This window comes from Eurytemora carolleeae, unplaced genomic scaffold, assembly GCF_000591075.1.
Source record: "Eurytemora carolleeae unplaced genomic scaffold, Eaff_2.0 scaffold289, whole genome shotgun sequence".
NCBI lineage: Eukaryota > Metazoa > Arthropoda > Copepoda > Calanoida > Temoridae > Eurytemora > Eurytemora carolleeae.
Genome location: NW_019396372.1, coordinates 192,510 through 207,881, shown reverse-complemented (window position 1 = coordinate 207,881; position 15,372 = coordinate 192,510). Strand labels below are relative to the sequence as shown.

The 15,372-nt window shown below is 33.6% G+C and overlaps 1 protein-coding gene across 3 annotated transcripts; it reads right to left on the bottom strand.

Moving 5' to 3' along the window:
• Nucleotides 1-675: 675 nt before the first annotated feature.
• On the bottom strand, nt 676-14,271 carry LOC111701947 (ovochymase-1). 3 transcript variants are annotated; one of them, XM_023473432.1, is made up of 19 exons: nt 14,140-14,271; nt 14,030-14,054; nt 13,433-13,488; nt 12,279-12,300; nt 11,888-12,010; nt 10,705-10,873; nt 10,610-10,630; nt 10,513-10,558; nt 8,218-8,420; nt 7,816-7,948; nt 7,480-7,634; nt 6,690-6,823; nt 6,110-6,184; nt 5,655-5,825; nt 4,384-4,560; nt 3,770-3,895; nt 2,675-2,766; nt 1,483-1,635; nt 676-1,002 (listed from the first exon to the last, which is right to left on the bottom strand). In XM_023473432.1, the coding sequence occupies exons 1-19, from the start codon at nt 14,266-14,268 to the stop codon at nt 871-873; spliced, it is 2,142 nt and encodes a 713-aa protein (XP_023329200.1). In that variant the 5' UTR covers nt 14,269-14,271; the 3' UTR covers nt 676-870. The 3 variants fall into 3 exon arrangements, with proteins under 3 accessions (XP_023329200.1, XP_023329198.1, XP_023329199.1); XM_023473430.1 differs by having other exon boundaries at nt 10,513-10,630; XM_023473431.1 differs by having other exon boundaries at nt 10,513-10,630; nt 11,888-12,001.
• Between the last annotated feature and the right edge of the window lie 1,101 nt (nt 14,272-15,372).

Here is a 15,372-nt window from a genome sequence, read left to right as displayed (position 1 = left end):
AGGTCAATAGGCCTAAAATCACAGGCAGTCACTAACTGTTTAACACCAGGCCAAAGCCCGTATGTTCACAACACTTTTGTATTAAAAATATATTCATAAATTGTTCAATATCACCTATTAAATCACTTTTAAACCAGAGCTCTGTACCTCTAGCGTACAGCTCCCTCTAGCGCACTATAATCTGCTCTTGGCATGCTGTCAAAAGCATCAACAACAAACTTTAATCTTTCTCTTGCATCTAGTTGCACATTTTCAGAAAGTTGTTTGCGGATTTTTGTTAAAATGTTACCCGATTGTATGTTTTTTTCTCTCTCTTTAATATTTTTATTTCTCTTTGAAATACATTGTCTAGACATTCAATGCACTCTTATGTTATCTAGGCATAATGTTATCCAGGTGTTCATGAATCTAGGCATTGTGTTCTCTAGACATTATGTTATCTAGGCATTATGAACTAGGCATTCAAAAATCTAGGCATAATGTTATATAGGCATTCAGAAATCTAGGCATAATGTTGTCTAGTCATTCATGAACTAGGCAAAGTGAACTATGCATTCACGAACTAGGCATTCGGGAACTAGGCATAATATTACTGAGCCGAGAGAAATACATTTTTGTTAAATAGATTGGAAAAAAACTTAATACACTTCTTCAGTCTCCGGTCTAGTTAATTTGTATGTCTGTGATTATATTTGATACAGAAACAAAAGAAATCTGTATAGCTAAAAAACAATTTTAGTCAGAGATAAAAATGCAATTAAACATATTAATTACAGTGTTATGATAATAACGAATACAATAATAAATTTACGATGATGATGATGATGATTAAAACCGTTCAATCTTGTGTTCTCCCGTCCTGCTTCAGATTTATCCGAACCGTGCTCCGAACGCTATGTTAGTGACTACCTGGATCCAATCTATAAACTTATGAACAAGAACCTGACCACTAGGATATCCAAGCTCACAGCCAGCTAGAGCACCAAAAGAAAGGATTCCAACCTTTAAAATTTCAAAATTAGTAATTTTTAGTTTTTAGATTTCATATCAATGACAACAAACAGATTTGTTTGGCTTGTTTTGTGACTGTTTGTTTAGAGATAAAAAAAAACTATATAAACAAATATATCAAATTTTAAGTTAGAAATCAATTGAATGATAAAAATTTGATGCTTTACATTTTTTTATTTTAAAAGAACTATAAGAAAAATCTACAAAAACTAGAAAGGATTGTTTAATTAACTGTGCGCTGTGTGAAATGTGCACCCTAAATTCTTATAATACAAAGACCTATAAAAGAAAATAAATTCTTTAGAAGCCAAAAATGGAGAGTTTTGAATATGTTTTGACATGCTTTTGCAGAAACCTACAACTATGTTAATTTATAAGTCTTCTTCATCCTGCTTTATAGTTTAGTTTCGACATATTGTTTCTTTTTTCAGAAAAAAAGACGACCTATCGATTAATAAATCAATCAACCACCTGTACATAGGTACCGTCGGGTTGTAAAACAACCGCTGGGCCACCACTGTCTCCGTAGCACGTTCCGCGTCCGTTGTTTCCAGAAGTGCACATCATAGTTTCCGTCATTATTCCGTAAAGTTTGTTACATTCCTCGTTTTCCAATATTTCAACCTAAAAGTAAATTCAATGACTCAAATTTTGCACTCGTCTCGTGTAAAATTCTTCAGCATTTGGCCAGTAAATTGTTTTCAACTAAAACTATAGAAACAGCAGTTTATAGTTCTAAAATGTTTCTAAAGGGCAAAATTAATGTAAAACTGAGTTAGTAGGGTAAAACTATAGTCTTGATAATCTTCACATAGCTGTCTGGATGTCTGTGGTCCACTAAAACATACACAGAAAGATTCATATCAAGTCAAATGGTGTGTGATGTATGATACAATTTAATTTTTTGACAAAATAAATATTAAATGTACAGGGTGTTCTAAAAAACGCTCTTTTATACATTGTATCACTCACCATGGTTCCAATTTTTAAACATTTTGATTTTATTGAGATTGTAAATTTTAATTTGACCGCATTATGAATTTGTATAAAGGCCTTAAATATGCAAATCTACCAATCAAATCTAAATAATTTGTAGTTATTCTTATGCAGAATGGCAAGATTTTAGTCTCCAATGCAGAATGAAATTTCCTTGCTGATGAGCACCACAAAGAAAGGACCACAAAAATGATGTTCTTGTTTAAATACTTGAGTTTGAGCGCAAATTTCATCATGCAAGACACCCCTCCCCCTCTGATTTTGCCCTTAGAGTTAATTTCTCAAAAAAATAGACTTCTAACTTTAATGGTTACGGTGCAAGGGAGGATTTGAAAAAAGTTCCAAAAGTGCGTCGGAAAAATGATGAAAAAACAGTTATTCTTACTTTTGACAAATATTAACATGTGCCACATGTTATTATATTCATTTTTCAAGGTCTTTTTAAATATGCAAATTTTAGCCATTTAGCTTAATTAATTAAAAACTAAAAAGTGGTTTAACCATTTGAGAAACAAGTTTTTCTTTATTCGGTCCAAGACGGTTAATAAGTAGGACAAGCCATTGATTGATTTGATCTTTGAAAGGATGGTTAACCACGCGACCTGGAAAATAAATATCAGTTCAGTTTGAACAGTTTATACATTTATCAACTGGAATATGAGTGTACCTGAACTCCTCTCAGACTTTCAGCATAGACCCCGTCATCATTTATCATCCCCCACCCCAACACTGTAGCATTCTGTCCAACTATATTCAAGCCTGGAGTAAAGGGAATTGATCAAGTATTGAAATGATATCTGCAGGTATTTAACTATATCCAACCCTGGAGTAAAGGAGACTGGTCAAGTATTGAAAAGATACAAGGTATCAAACTATATCCAACCCTGGAGTAAAGGAAATTGAACAAGTATTGAAATGATACCAGATATCAAACTATCTCCAACCCTGGAGTAAAGGAAACTGGTCCAGTATTGAAATGATACCAGATATCAAACTATATCCAACCCTGGAGTAAAGGAAACTGGTCAAGTATTGAAAAGATACAAGGTATCAAGCTATATCCAGCTATATTCAACTCTGGAGTAAAGGAAATTGATCAAGTATTGAAATGATACCAGTTATCCAGCTAAATTCAACTCTGGAGTAAAGGGAATTGATCAAGTATTGAATTGAAACCAGATATACAGCTATATTCAACCCTGGAGTAAAGGAAATTCATCAAGTTTTGAAATAATACAAGGTATCAAGTTATATTCAACCCTGGAGTATAGGAAATTGATCAAGTATTAAAATTATAGCAGATTACCAGTTGTATTCAACCCTGGAGTAAAGGGAGCTGTTCAAGTATTGAAATGATACCAGATATCAAACTTCATTACACCCTTGGGTAAAGGAAACTGGTCAAGTATTGAAAAGATACAAGGTATCAAGCTATATCCAACCCTGGAGTAAAGGGAATTGATCAAGTATTGAAATGATACCAGATATCCAGCTATATTCAACCCTGGAGTAAAGGGATTTGATCAAGTTTTGATATAAGGTATGCAATTATATCCAATCCTGGAGTATATAGCTATTTCCAAACCTTAAACTTACGTATCGAAGATTGATTGTTGAAATGATGCGTTGCCTTAATAACCTTTCGCAAAGTATATTTTACTTAATAAACTGTGATTAAACCTACATATACAATACTAATAATACTAGTTTAAAAAAGAGACATGATAAAAAGCAAAGAAAGTCACTTTTGATCCATTATTACCTGAAGTATCAAGTACGGTTGCATTCTTGTATGCAAAACCCCCAAACCCAGTTTCTCCGAGTGCAGGTAAACATAGGGGAGAGATAAACTTGGTGAAAACTATCGGAGTCTCAAGCCGGATTAAGCCTGGTTTTAGCGACTTTTTCAAATATATCAAAAATATTTTTTTCTTTTTTTTACTCTTTTCTCATACTTTTTTATGTCTGGGGATTTTAATAGTTATTTGAAATTTAATGGACTGAAAACGTAATTTCATTCACGTGCCTTTATTTGAGCAACAATGGTGAAGATATCGTTGATTTCTATGTTAAATGTACTTATTTCTGTCAATTTCCTTCTTTATAATTGTTTTTTAAGCATAAATCCGTTAGTCCCTTTTGTAAAGAAAAAATAAATTTCAAATAGAAAAACAAGATATTTTTCTTAGATGAAAGTTTCTAAGGTACTAGTGTCAAAAACAATAGATGACTTTAAATTACATTATCAGTCGCTTTACCGGAATAAACTGAACCAGTGGTTTCCTAAAATTAAGGACGGGGGTTTTTAAAAGTAAATATTTCATCAGGAATTAAAAAATGAATAAACCTGACAAATGATAATATCTGAAAAGTTTCCTATATTGTTGTTAAGCGGAGAAGGAACATTGTAGTCCGGATGAATAACCTTGTCCTTCACCTTGATAAACTTCTGGCTGTTGCTGATGGTGAAGAGGTTGTAGTCTCCGACCAGAATCCCCAGCTCAGCAGCTGGTACAGTCGCCATACAGTGGGCTCCAGTAAGAATCCATTCCTCTACAGATAATACATGAAGTTATGATGCACGTAAAACTAACTATTATGAATCACATCACATATTATAATATTTTCAAAATAGAGTGCCGTACACTAATATTTGATATACATAGCCCAACAAAAATGTATAAAATGGTTAATACGAAAAATCTTCATTAAATTGATGACAATTTTTAAGTTTCTGTCTGTCCGTCCACAAAATTTTTCCATTACTTTTTCGCAAAATTTTTGCATTATTTTTTTCGCGAAATTTTTGCTTAATTTCTTTTGCAAAGTTTTCACATATTTTTTTTCACAAAATTGTTGCATTAATTTTGCGCACTTTTTTGCAAAACAGATTGAAGCAAAATTTTGCGAAAAAAGAAAAAATTTTCGCATTTTTCACAAGCGAACGAAAGGCAAGAAGAAGCAAGAAGAAAAAAGAAAATTGAACAGGAAAAATTGGAAGGAAAATATTAGAGATGGGGACTTGGAAGACGATTGCTCTCCCCCCCCCCTCCCCACCCGGCCCCAAGAAAATATCAGGAAATTGTGTTTTTGCTTAGACGCAACTCACAAGTAAACAATTCTATAAAGAGTTCAGAGAAAAGAAAGCAAGCTCTTCTCAGCTAGTTCAATGCAATACAGAGTTCAGAAAAAAAGCAAGATCCTAAAAAAAAGTTCTTTCTTGTAAAGTGGCAAACCACAAGAACATCCAAAAAAATCTTTTCTTTTTATTTTCAAAATTAGTCAAATATGATTCAAAGATGTACGAACAAGAAGAAAATGAATAACAAGAAATATAGAAATCTCAAAATATTTTCATCTGGTACCATATAAATATTTAAAAATATTGTAACATTTAATTAAAATAAATTATTAAAGTTAAAAATGATGTATTAAATTAACGTAAAAGCTAGATGGGCAGACATTTGAAATGCTTGGACAGAAAATATTTTTTGAGTGCATTTTGTAGATTGCCATCGGAAAACTCATCCTTAGTTTGGGCTGAACTTAGGGTTCAACATTATGGATAATTTAAATATGGCTCCAGGTTCCATATTTTTACCAGGGTTAGGGTTATAATAAGGTTGATGTTTTGTTTGATTGTTTACCTGATATAATAGTAGCTCCACAAATCTGACAAAATTGATCTTCACATCGTCTGAGAACAGCTGCCATCCAGGGGAATTGATGCTCTGTAGTCGGCCATCCTCCCACTATACGGTTAGTAGGACTGGGAGGAGGAGGTAGGTTTCCGTTCCCACACATACCGTTCCATAATCCTATTATACAGGAATATTTAACCCATACTGTTCCATAATCCTACAATGTAGGAACATTTAACCCTTACCGTTTCATAATCCCATAATACAGAAACATTAAACCCATATTGTTCCATAATCCTATGATTCAGAAACATTTAACTTATAGTGTTCCATAATTCTACAATACAGAAACATTTAATCCATAAATCCATATAGATACATTATCCTACAAAGCAGGAACGTTTAACCCATACCATATAGACAAACAGAAAAGTTTTATCATGCTAAGGGTAAAGGTTTACCTGAATACAATGAAGCTGATCCTGACTCATCATCTGATCCATCAGGGTTAGAGGTATCTAGAGCAGTTGCTCCTCCTGAATATATTAATCTTTTTTTGAGTGTAAAGGTGTGTTTTATCAGTCTTCAGTTCGTCTTTTTAGTGCATAGGTCGTATTTAATCAGTATTATGTTGTTTCTAGTAATCCAAGTATATTATTGATTATAAAATTCATGAAATTGCCTATCTTCATCTTTCTTTCAGTAACCAATGAAAAAAAAACATTTAATTTCAATTGCAAATCTTCACCTTTGTTTTATCTATTTGAATAATTTTTTTAGTAATTTTTGGCGGTTTTAAAGCATTCTCCGGATCTTTTAAAGGAATCAACCACTTTGATTTTCTTACCCTGATATAGTTACAAGTTACAACATCTCGTAGTCCTTTAATAATTCATACTATAAATTTTGAAAGATTGTTAAAGTATTTAGTTTTGCATCCTCAGGTTGCAAAAAAAATATGGGTTGGAAAATTTAAGTCATGGTCGAGTAATCAGTTTCCTCAGGATGATATAAACCGTTATTCCACTATGTTGTCTATACCTAGAGCTTGACACTGAACTATCTGAAGGAATGAGTTCCCTGTTGGTTTGTTTACAGTCGTGTTCCCAAATGTTCCTGGAACTGCAATACCGTTTAGCTGAAGAGCTCTGTATCTACAGGAGAATCCTTGGTACCTACAGGACACAGTACACAATCAAACTTAGCGCATGTAAAATAATGTAAGGTTGGTTGGGGATTAATAAGTAAGATATTGCTAAGGTTTGGTAGGATTTCATTTATCTAAGGTTGGGGAGGGTACAAGTAGGAATATTGCTACATTTTGGTAGGGTACAATTGTAACTAGAATAGGAAGTAGGAATATCTCTAGGGATAGGAAGGGTACAAGTAGGAATATCTCTGAGGATAGGAGAGTACAAGTAGGAATACTTCTACGGTTTGGGAGGGTGCAAATAGGATTTCTAGGGATAGGAAGGTTATACAAACAGAAATATTTTTAGGATAGGAAGGTTACAAATAGAAATATTTCTAGGGATAGGAAGGTTACAAATAGAAATATCTCTAGGGATAGAAAGGTTACAAATAGAAATATCTCTAGGGATAGAAAGGTTACAAATAGAAATATTTCTAGGATAGGAAGGTTACAGATAGAAATATCTCTAGGGATAGAAAGGTTACAAATATGAATATTTCTAGGGAAAGGAAGGGTACAAGTAGGAATATCTCTGTGGATAGGAGAGTACAAGTAGGAATATCTCCAAGGTTAGGTAGGTTACAAATAGAAATATCTCTAAGTATATAAAAGTTTAGAAATGTCGAGTTTGATGGTTTCCTAAAGAGATCATCGGACTTAAACTTTATAGTGAGACGGTTTCCAGAGCTGAGGAGAACCGGAGAAGCGCCTCCGCAATATTTCTCTCCGTCGGAGAAAGTTGTATCTCCGGACGGAGAAACCAGGATATAATCATGAGTACAGTTGTCCCAGCCCTTAAATGTACACAAGGATAGAAATTTTTAATATAAGTCGTCTTTTCACTACATTTACAATGTGTATTATTAAAAAAGTACTATGTGTTTAGATTTATTCAAAATTATATTTTTTCAATGTTTTGTCAAATGGAAGACGTTTTAAAAGAAATTTTTTTTCAATGATATAGAAATAAGATACCTGAAGAGTAAAGGCGTCGCAAGTAACCTTGATAGTATAGTTGTCAGAGGGGACCTCTATATCGTAGATACAATTCTTATTGTTAGGATAGTACAAAGGGAACTCAGGAGATGTGAACACACCGTACAGATCTCTAAAAATGTTCTCGAATTGTTAGAAAACATGATGCAAGAGCATCGGCTCATGGAAAACATGATGCAAGAGCATCATGGAAAACTTTTTTATGATGTAAGTAATAATAAAATAGTTCACTGAAAGAATTGAATAATTTTTATAGGATCTTCTTTAGATATTAGTCTATTAGTGATGTTATATTCAATTGACAAGTAGTTCTAAAATGTATTTAAAAATTTCTAACAATTGCTTAATTACATGCCTCACTAGGTTTTAACCAATGTATACCTATAAACACCTCCACAAGTAACAACAGGAGTTGATCTTCTAGTTCTCCTCCTACTTTCTCCCTCCTCCTCCTTCACATCCTCCTCCTTCTCCTCATCTCCACCCTCCTCCTCCTCCTCCTTATTGTCATTACATTCTTCTTCTATAATTTCTACAGCTGGAAGGATGAATGCAGGTTTAATATTCAGTATCTGAGTTTCCACCTGAAGAAAATAGGAATAAAGTTTAAGATTTATTATACAGGGTTGTCTTGATAAATGAAACATGAGAATTTAGTGTCAACATTTATACTGTCCTCGATTATTGTAAACAAATTGAAGGCAAAGATGAAAATAATTTTTACGACTCCTCAGCTTTCTTTAATGTTGTCTAGAGACTATGTTTGGTAAAAACTAAAGAGATTAGTTAAAAAAAATAAAGCATAATACAAAATCCGAAAAAATAAGATCCGAAAGCTCTCCATTTTGAGGAACTCCAACCGCTATCGAAAACATAAAAGAGAAGCGAAATAATTTAAAATAATGATGATGATAAATCATTTTACTTAAAGAAAAGAAAATTTACTTTATAGATTTCGATTTAAAACATGGAAATCTTCGAAAAATAATTAAGAAAATCCGCAACTACGACGAAAATCCTCAACTTAACATTCGTTCATCATCTCTCAAGGAGACAAGACGTGTTTCTAACGTTGTGGATTTAACGTTATGGTCAAAGCTCTGCGTAAACAACAGAAAATTGTTGTAAGACAAGCAGTGAAAAATAATACAATTTTGAACAGATTGAAAACGAAAAAGAAGAAATCCATCACCAAGTTGGCTAATCAAGTGAAAGATGCAGCTCCTGGAAGCCGTAAGAGAATAACTAAGACTGCTGCCGTGCTTGGACGTTCTTCATTGTGTTGCCACTGTTCTTCTGTTTCCTGACACTGTTGGCAGTCTTTTTTGCTAATTTCGAAGCTTTGATACGTTGGGCATTTTCTAGAAAAACCAGGAATTATCTTGTGAGCAAAGCCCAACGTATCAAAGCTTCGAAATTAGCAAAAAAGACTGCCAACAGTGTCAGGAAACAGAAGAACAGTGGCAACACAATGAAGAACGTCCAAGCACGGCAGAACATCGCAGCCAAGAAGAGCTCACAAGATAATTCCTGGTTTTTCTAGAAAATTAATAGAATGAATAGACTTTAAATCCCAATAATATAAATCAGTTAATTTCTTGCAATACATTTTTTTCACGTGATAATGTTATGTTTTTTACAATGTCTGTCATGAGGTTGATTTAACCAGATTGAAGTCAGAATTTCTAGAATTTCTAAATATCAGGGAATTATATTACAGCGGTATATGGTCAAAAAAAAACAAAATTTGTACAGATTCGTTTAGTAAATACGAAAAGAAAGAAACCTATTATGTCTTGATAAACTTTCAAAACTAAAGATTTAATTTGCGCTTTAAAGTAAGTTGAGAGTATTTACTATTTTGCTTTGACCGCTAACAGAATAAAAGTTGTCAATATCTCATTAATTCTTTAATCACAATACAGACCACTTAGAGTCACAAATCACAATTCAAAATCTAGGATTTGACGTTTGAAGTATCTCAAAGTATCTATTTACTATTTTAAGTAGCAATCAGTTTGTTTTCTATTTGTATTAAAACTCATGTACCCTTTGATCAATTTGCATCAAACTTTGATCCGAGCCCTTGATTTATAAACTTCGGCTCGAACCGTAGTTCTTGACCCGACGTTAAGACACAATCTTCGACCCAATTCTGACGACAGGTTTGTCACGTGACGACAGCTGCAAGATCTTCGGCTCGAATTAAGAGTTAGGCCCAATGAAATTAAACCGACCTTGGTTGGTTTTAGTGGAGAATAAGGCTCAGAGTTGAATCTTGTTCTTATAAAAACCCGGAATGCGCCTATTCCTACCATGAAAATCCGCCGAATAGAATATTAAACTCAACTCTGTAGAAAATAAGATACAGCTTGAATCCGAAAGCTCAAGTCGTAAATAAAGCCCAAGCCGTATTTTCCCAAATTTTTTAAATCTCGGGCTCAGGGAACTCGGTAAAACCAAGCTAATATTGTTACCTAATGGTTTAAAAATTCGAAGCTGGGTAAGGTGATTTTTATTGAGAACGTTAAGTTTACAGTCAAAGCTGAGTTCCCAAGCTAGTGCTGTATATCAGTAAACTATCAGATTTAAGCTCGAAAACGGTTAAAAAGTCTTCACTTCCATGTGTCTATTGGGACATCCTATATTATCCAGGTTTCCAGTAGATTAGTTTACCTTATCCTTACTCTCCCACCTACCCAGAGAACCAGAAAAGTTTGGGAACAGAACCATCGGAGATTTCAAGGTTTCAAGCTTCTCATTTTTCTCCGGGTTGTCAGAAAGTTCCAGAGATCTAATAAATCAACGAAAGCTTATATATATATATATATTTGTAATGGCGAAAAGAAATCTAATAAGTAATAATACCGTTTGTATGGAGACCACTGTATTCTGCCTGGAGGCAAACTGGAGGAGCTGGAGGAGCTGGAGGAGCTGGAGGAGCTGGAGGAGCTGGAGGAGCTGGAGGAGTTGGAGGAGCTGGAGGAGCTGGAGGAGCTGGAGGAGTCGGGGGTGTCGGAAGATGATGTAGATGTTTCTAAATTTGTTTTTATAGAGTAAACCTGATTTATATTTTAACTTTTAGATTTTCTCAAAGAAAGTTATTCTTCTGATATTTTGAATAATACAAATAATGCACCGTACAATAACAACGGTCTCTAAGCTATTTATTTGTTTAAAAATTAGCTTTCAAAGGACTGTAAGCGTAATCTCAAGTAACCCTCTATACAAAGATGTTAACGATAGATCCAAGACGGTACCCTTTAAAGCTTTATCTGATCAATAATGCGGAAGATATTGTTGTTTTTCTAGGTTCAAGAGTATAATTGCGAAAGTTACGTTTGTAGAGAAACCACAATTGAAAATAATCAGTTTTCAAAATAATAAACTTGATCTTATTCATACTTGGTCACACAAAGCTTTTAAGGGTACCGTTGTGTGAATCGGACATTGCAATCTTTGCAAGGATGGTCAGTTCAAATTACGTTAAGTTACCTATTTTTCTGTTTTATTTTATCACCGGAAAGATCCCAAACGAAATAATCTGATTGTTAGCTGTCGAATAAAAGAAGTACAGATACTTGATTGGGAAATAATAAAACATTTTCTGGATAATTAGTTTTATGGGCGGCATTTAGAAATTTCTGCTCTCCATTTTCCCCGTCGCCAGACGCCAAAAAATGAACGCATATCCGTTCATTTCAGACATGTAGCGAAAATTCCAAGGGGAAACCTTCCCCCTCCCCTTCCCACTGATCTAACAGTTTTTTCTTCGTTTTTCTTTTCAATTTGTTTGTTGGTCTATGCGTTTAAAGGAAAAAATATGCGGAATAAGACAACTCTATAAAGATTGATAAAATTTAAACAAGAACACAATTGAATTCAAATTGATTTAAATCGAACCGAAGGGAGCCTCCTCAAAAAAAACTAACTCTAAAAGAGGCAAACTATGATAAAGTACAAATGTTTAAAAAATATATTAAAAAAACAGCATATAGAGATGTTTTTTTAATAAGCAAAATCTAATTGTTTATAGTTGTTTTGTTTGTACCGGCGTTGCTTGAAGATTTTGCATCGACATTTGAATTATCGTCTATAGAAGACGACATTTTGGATTGAGGTTCAGTTGTATCTTCCCTCATCATAACCCCACTCCTTCTGTTCTCTGGTTCGCCTGTTTAAGATAAAGAATGATTATATCTATTTTCTGCAGTCATAGCCAGAAAGGCCAGGAATTAATTGACAGTTCATCAGACGACTTTACATAAATATCTCTGCTAATTCTTAAACGCACAATAAAGGGAGACCACATTTTGGAATTTGCAGGACTATGTCTATTTTGTTATTATCGTTTCATTAATCATAATTGTAAAATTAGAATCTTAAGTGGTAGAATTTGATTTTAGAAAAGGTTTTAATTAAAGGTTTTATCTTCAACTTTCCTTGTTCCGTAGAGAAACCATCCTGCAAAAATATAAAAAGTACAATTTCTTATCAAAGTATTTAATTTAAAGAAAGAAATTATTCTTTTGTAAAGAAAAAAGGTTGAAGAAATTAGCAGTGAATGGTCAAATATTAGTTGAGAATCAAAAAAAAAAAAAAAACTTCCAATATTTCAATACGGTTAAAGTTTGCTTTTATCCAGTTTTGCAACATTTTTATCCTCTTCTGTATCTATTTTCTTAGGGTCAAAACTTGGCATCTTTAAATATAAAGTAGTAGCTGTTTGTATGTTTGAATGTTTGAATGTCCGATTATAACTCATCATAAATCCCTTGACCAAGTTGCCTCAAATATTGATTTGGAAACTCGGAGGATCCACGGGAATGTTTAAAATAAAGTTGAGTGGATCAACTTTTAAAGAGAAAACTCCAGAGTCCGCGATTTAAAAGCTTCGGCTCGAGTCGTAATTCCTTAAACCAGACTTTAAGACCCAATCTTCGACCCAACGACAGCTTGTGTCACGTGATTGACAGCTGCAAGATCTTCGGCTCGACTTAAGGAGTTAGGCCCAATGATAATAAAACCGACCTTGGTTGGTTTTAGTGGAGAGTAAGGCTCAATCTTGCGTCAATTGTTCTCATAAAAACTGGGAATGCGCCAATTCCTACCATGAAAATCCGCCAAATAGAATATTAAACCGGTTTTTTTAATTCAACTCTGTGGAAAATAAGATGCAGCTTGAATCTGGGGGTTCAAAAAAATCCGCCAATTTTGTCTCCAATTTGTGCCAGTCGGGTGTTGCAACAGGCTAACGCATGCAAAGCATCCTACTTGTGACATCGCTCACGCCTGGAGTTTTTGAGCTGTAAATAAGGTCCAACGGCAGCTTAGACCCGAGCCGTATTATCCCGAATTTTTTAAATCGCGGGCTCAGGTAAAGCTGGATTGGGAATTCAGCTTTCCCTGAAGCTAGAAGTGTAATCGAAATAAACAATTTGAAATTTTGTAAAACTTCTCAGATTTCTTCAGAACCAGTTTAAAGTCCAAAAACCCTCAAAAACGATCCTACTTATAGCACATTACTATAATGCACAGTGGAAATAAAGGCATGATTATAATTTACAAATATTAAAAGCACTCTCACTTCTCTCACCTGAAGGGGAACCGCCCTAACTGTTGTGTCTTCCCTTGCATAAAACTTTAGGTTGCCTTTTACAAGTTCAAATTAATCAACAAGATATTACAGCTTAAGGGACTGTAAGCTTAATTTGAAGTGACTTTACATTTAAAGTAGGACATCCCCAATTCACTCCGGTACCCTTTAACATTTTTTATTGATCAAGAATGACAGACTTTTCCTAATTAATCTACAGAAACGCTTGTGTTTGTTGAACATTTTGTTTCCAAGCTTTTTAAATTTAAGATGTGGCAGATTATAAATATTTTTTTATTTTTAAACCGTTTTTGGCATAGAGTATTCTAGATTGTCCAATGTCCAGGAATAAATCTGAGATAATGCGTGTTTTAAGTTCACATAGTATCACTTTTACAGCTTTTTACACAACATTTAAGAGTTATAGACACTGAGTTCTGTATCCTAGATGGTAAGTCTAAGGTTTAGAGGGCACCGTTGTGAATCGGGAATTTCCCTCTTTAAATGGAAGGTCACTTGACATTCCGCGTACAGTCCCTTTAAGACAATTAAAAGTAATTTCAGTCGAAAATGCTTGAATTTGGAATTAGAACTTTCCTATAGGCTCTGTTGTAAAATCATCCTGCAAAAAAAGTTAGTTAATTCTTTTATATAATTTAAGATGCGATTTTTAAACGTGAAGGAAATTCAATCGTACGTTCACATACCTGAAGTGGAACTGCCTTAATGGTGGATGAATCCAGAACTCCCCCCATAGCACTGTCTAAATTAGAGATAATGACGATGTATTTGAGAAGAATCGGTCCAGCCAAAGCAAAGACGACCATGGTCGCCATTCTGCTAACTTCTGATTGTGAATAGTGCGGGGCATCTCTTTTATACACAACCTAGGGGAACACATGTGTGTTTTAGAGCAAAGATGTTATACTACAAATTAATAGGTATAGTTAATTACCAATTATTTTTATCTTCATTGTCTGCATATGTATTAATATCAATATACAGTTAATTAAACCGCATTGACAGAATAAAAGGAGAAGACACATCCATCATAAAATTTTGATATTGATTATGCTTCTCTCTAAAAAAAATTAAAATTTAAAAATTCGATTTTACAAACATAAAATATCATTTGCATGCATCCTTGATATTTCTGAATATAGATAAACACTTTTCAAATCTTCAATAGGACGATATCTTGTTGTTTATGGAAATAAAGGCTTTAAAGGGAACCGTTGTTTATCGGATATTCCACTCATTAAATGGAAGTTCACTTGAATTTACGTCTAAACAGTCCCTTTAAAATCAAAATATATCAATGTTTTTTAAAAGCAATATTATTAAAGCTAAATATTCCAGTACTTGAGTTACCCCGGCCCTTTAAGCTAAATGAACTCACATAAACGTGTAAATATGCATGTATTCTTAAAGAACAAAGATTGAGAACAAGCTAAATTGGTAAACAAACATTTTAAACGAAATAACAGTACATGGCCAGCTGAATATTGTAAAAATGACATTTGTTTATTTTTCTCCAAATACTAATGTATGAAATCTTCGAAAATCTGAAAATGACGGAAAATTGATGTGTAATGAAGAGAAAGTGTGAGAAGGTTTGATCTAGAAAAAAGTGTTAAACTTGCAAAATATTCTAAATTGTTGGAAAATCTGCAGGTGAGCTGAGCATACGCTGATAAAAATCTTGATAATGCATGTTATGCAAAGCAAGCCGAGGATATTAGAATATTTTACTCTAATTCATCAAATCTAGGCCCTGTGTAGCTATAGACAAGGAAACAGCTGATCAAGGAACTTTCAATTGTGAAATCTATGATCATTAATGAGCATGGAACTCAATCGAGAAACTCATGATCTAAAACTAAGCTAATATATAAAAAATCATTGTCAAGAAGCTCATGATGCTCATGATTAAAGAACTA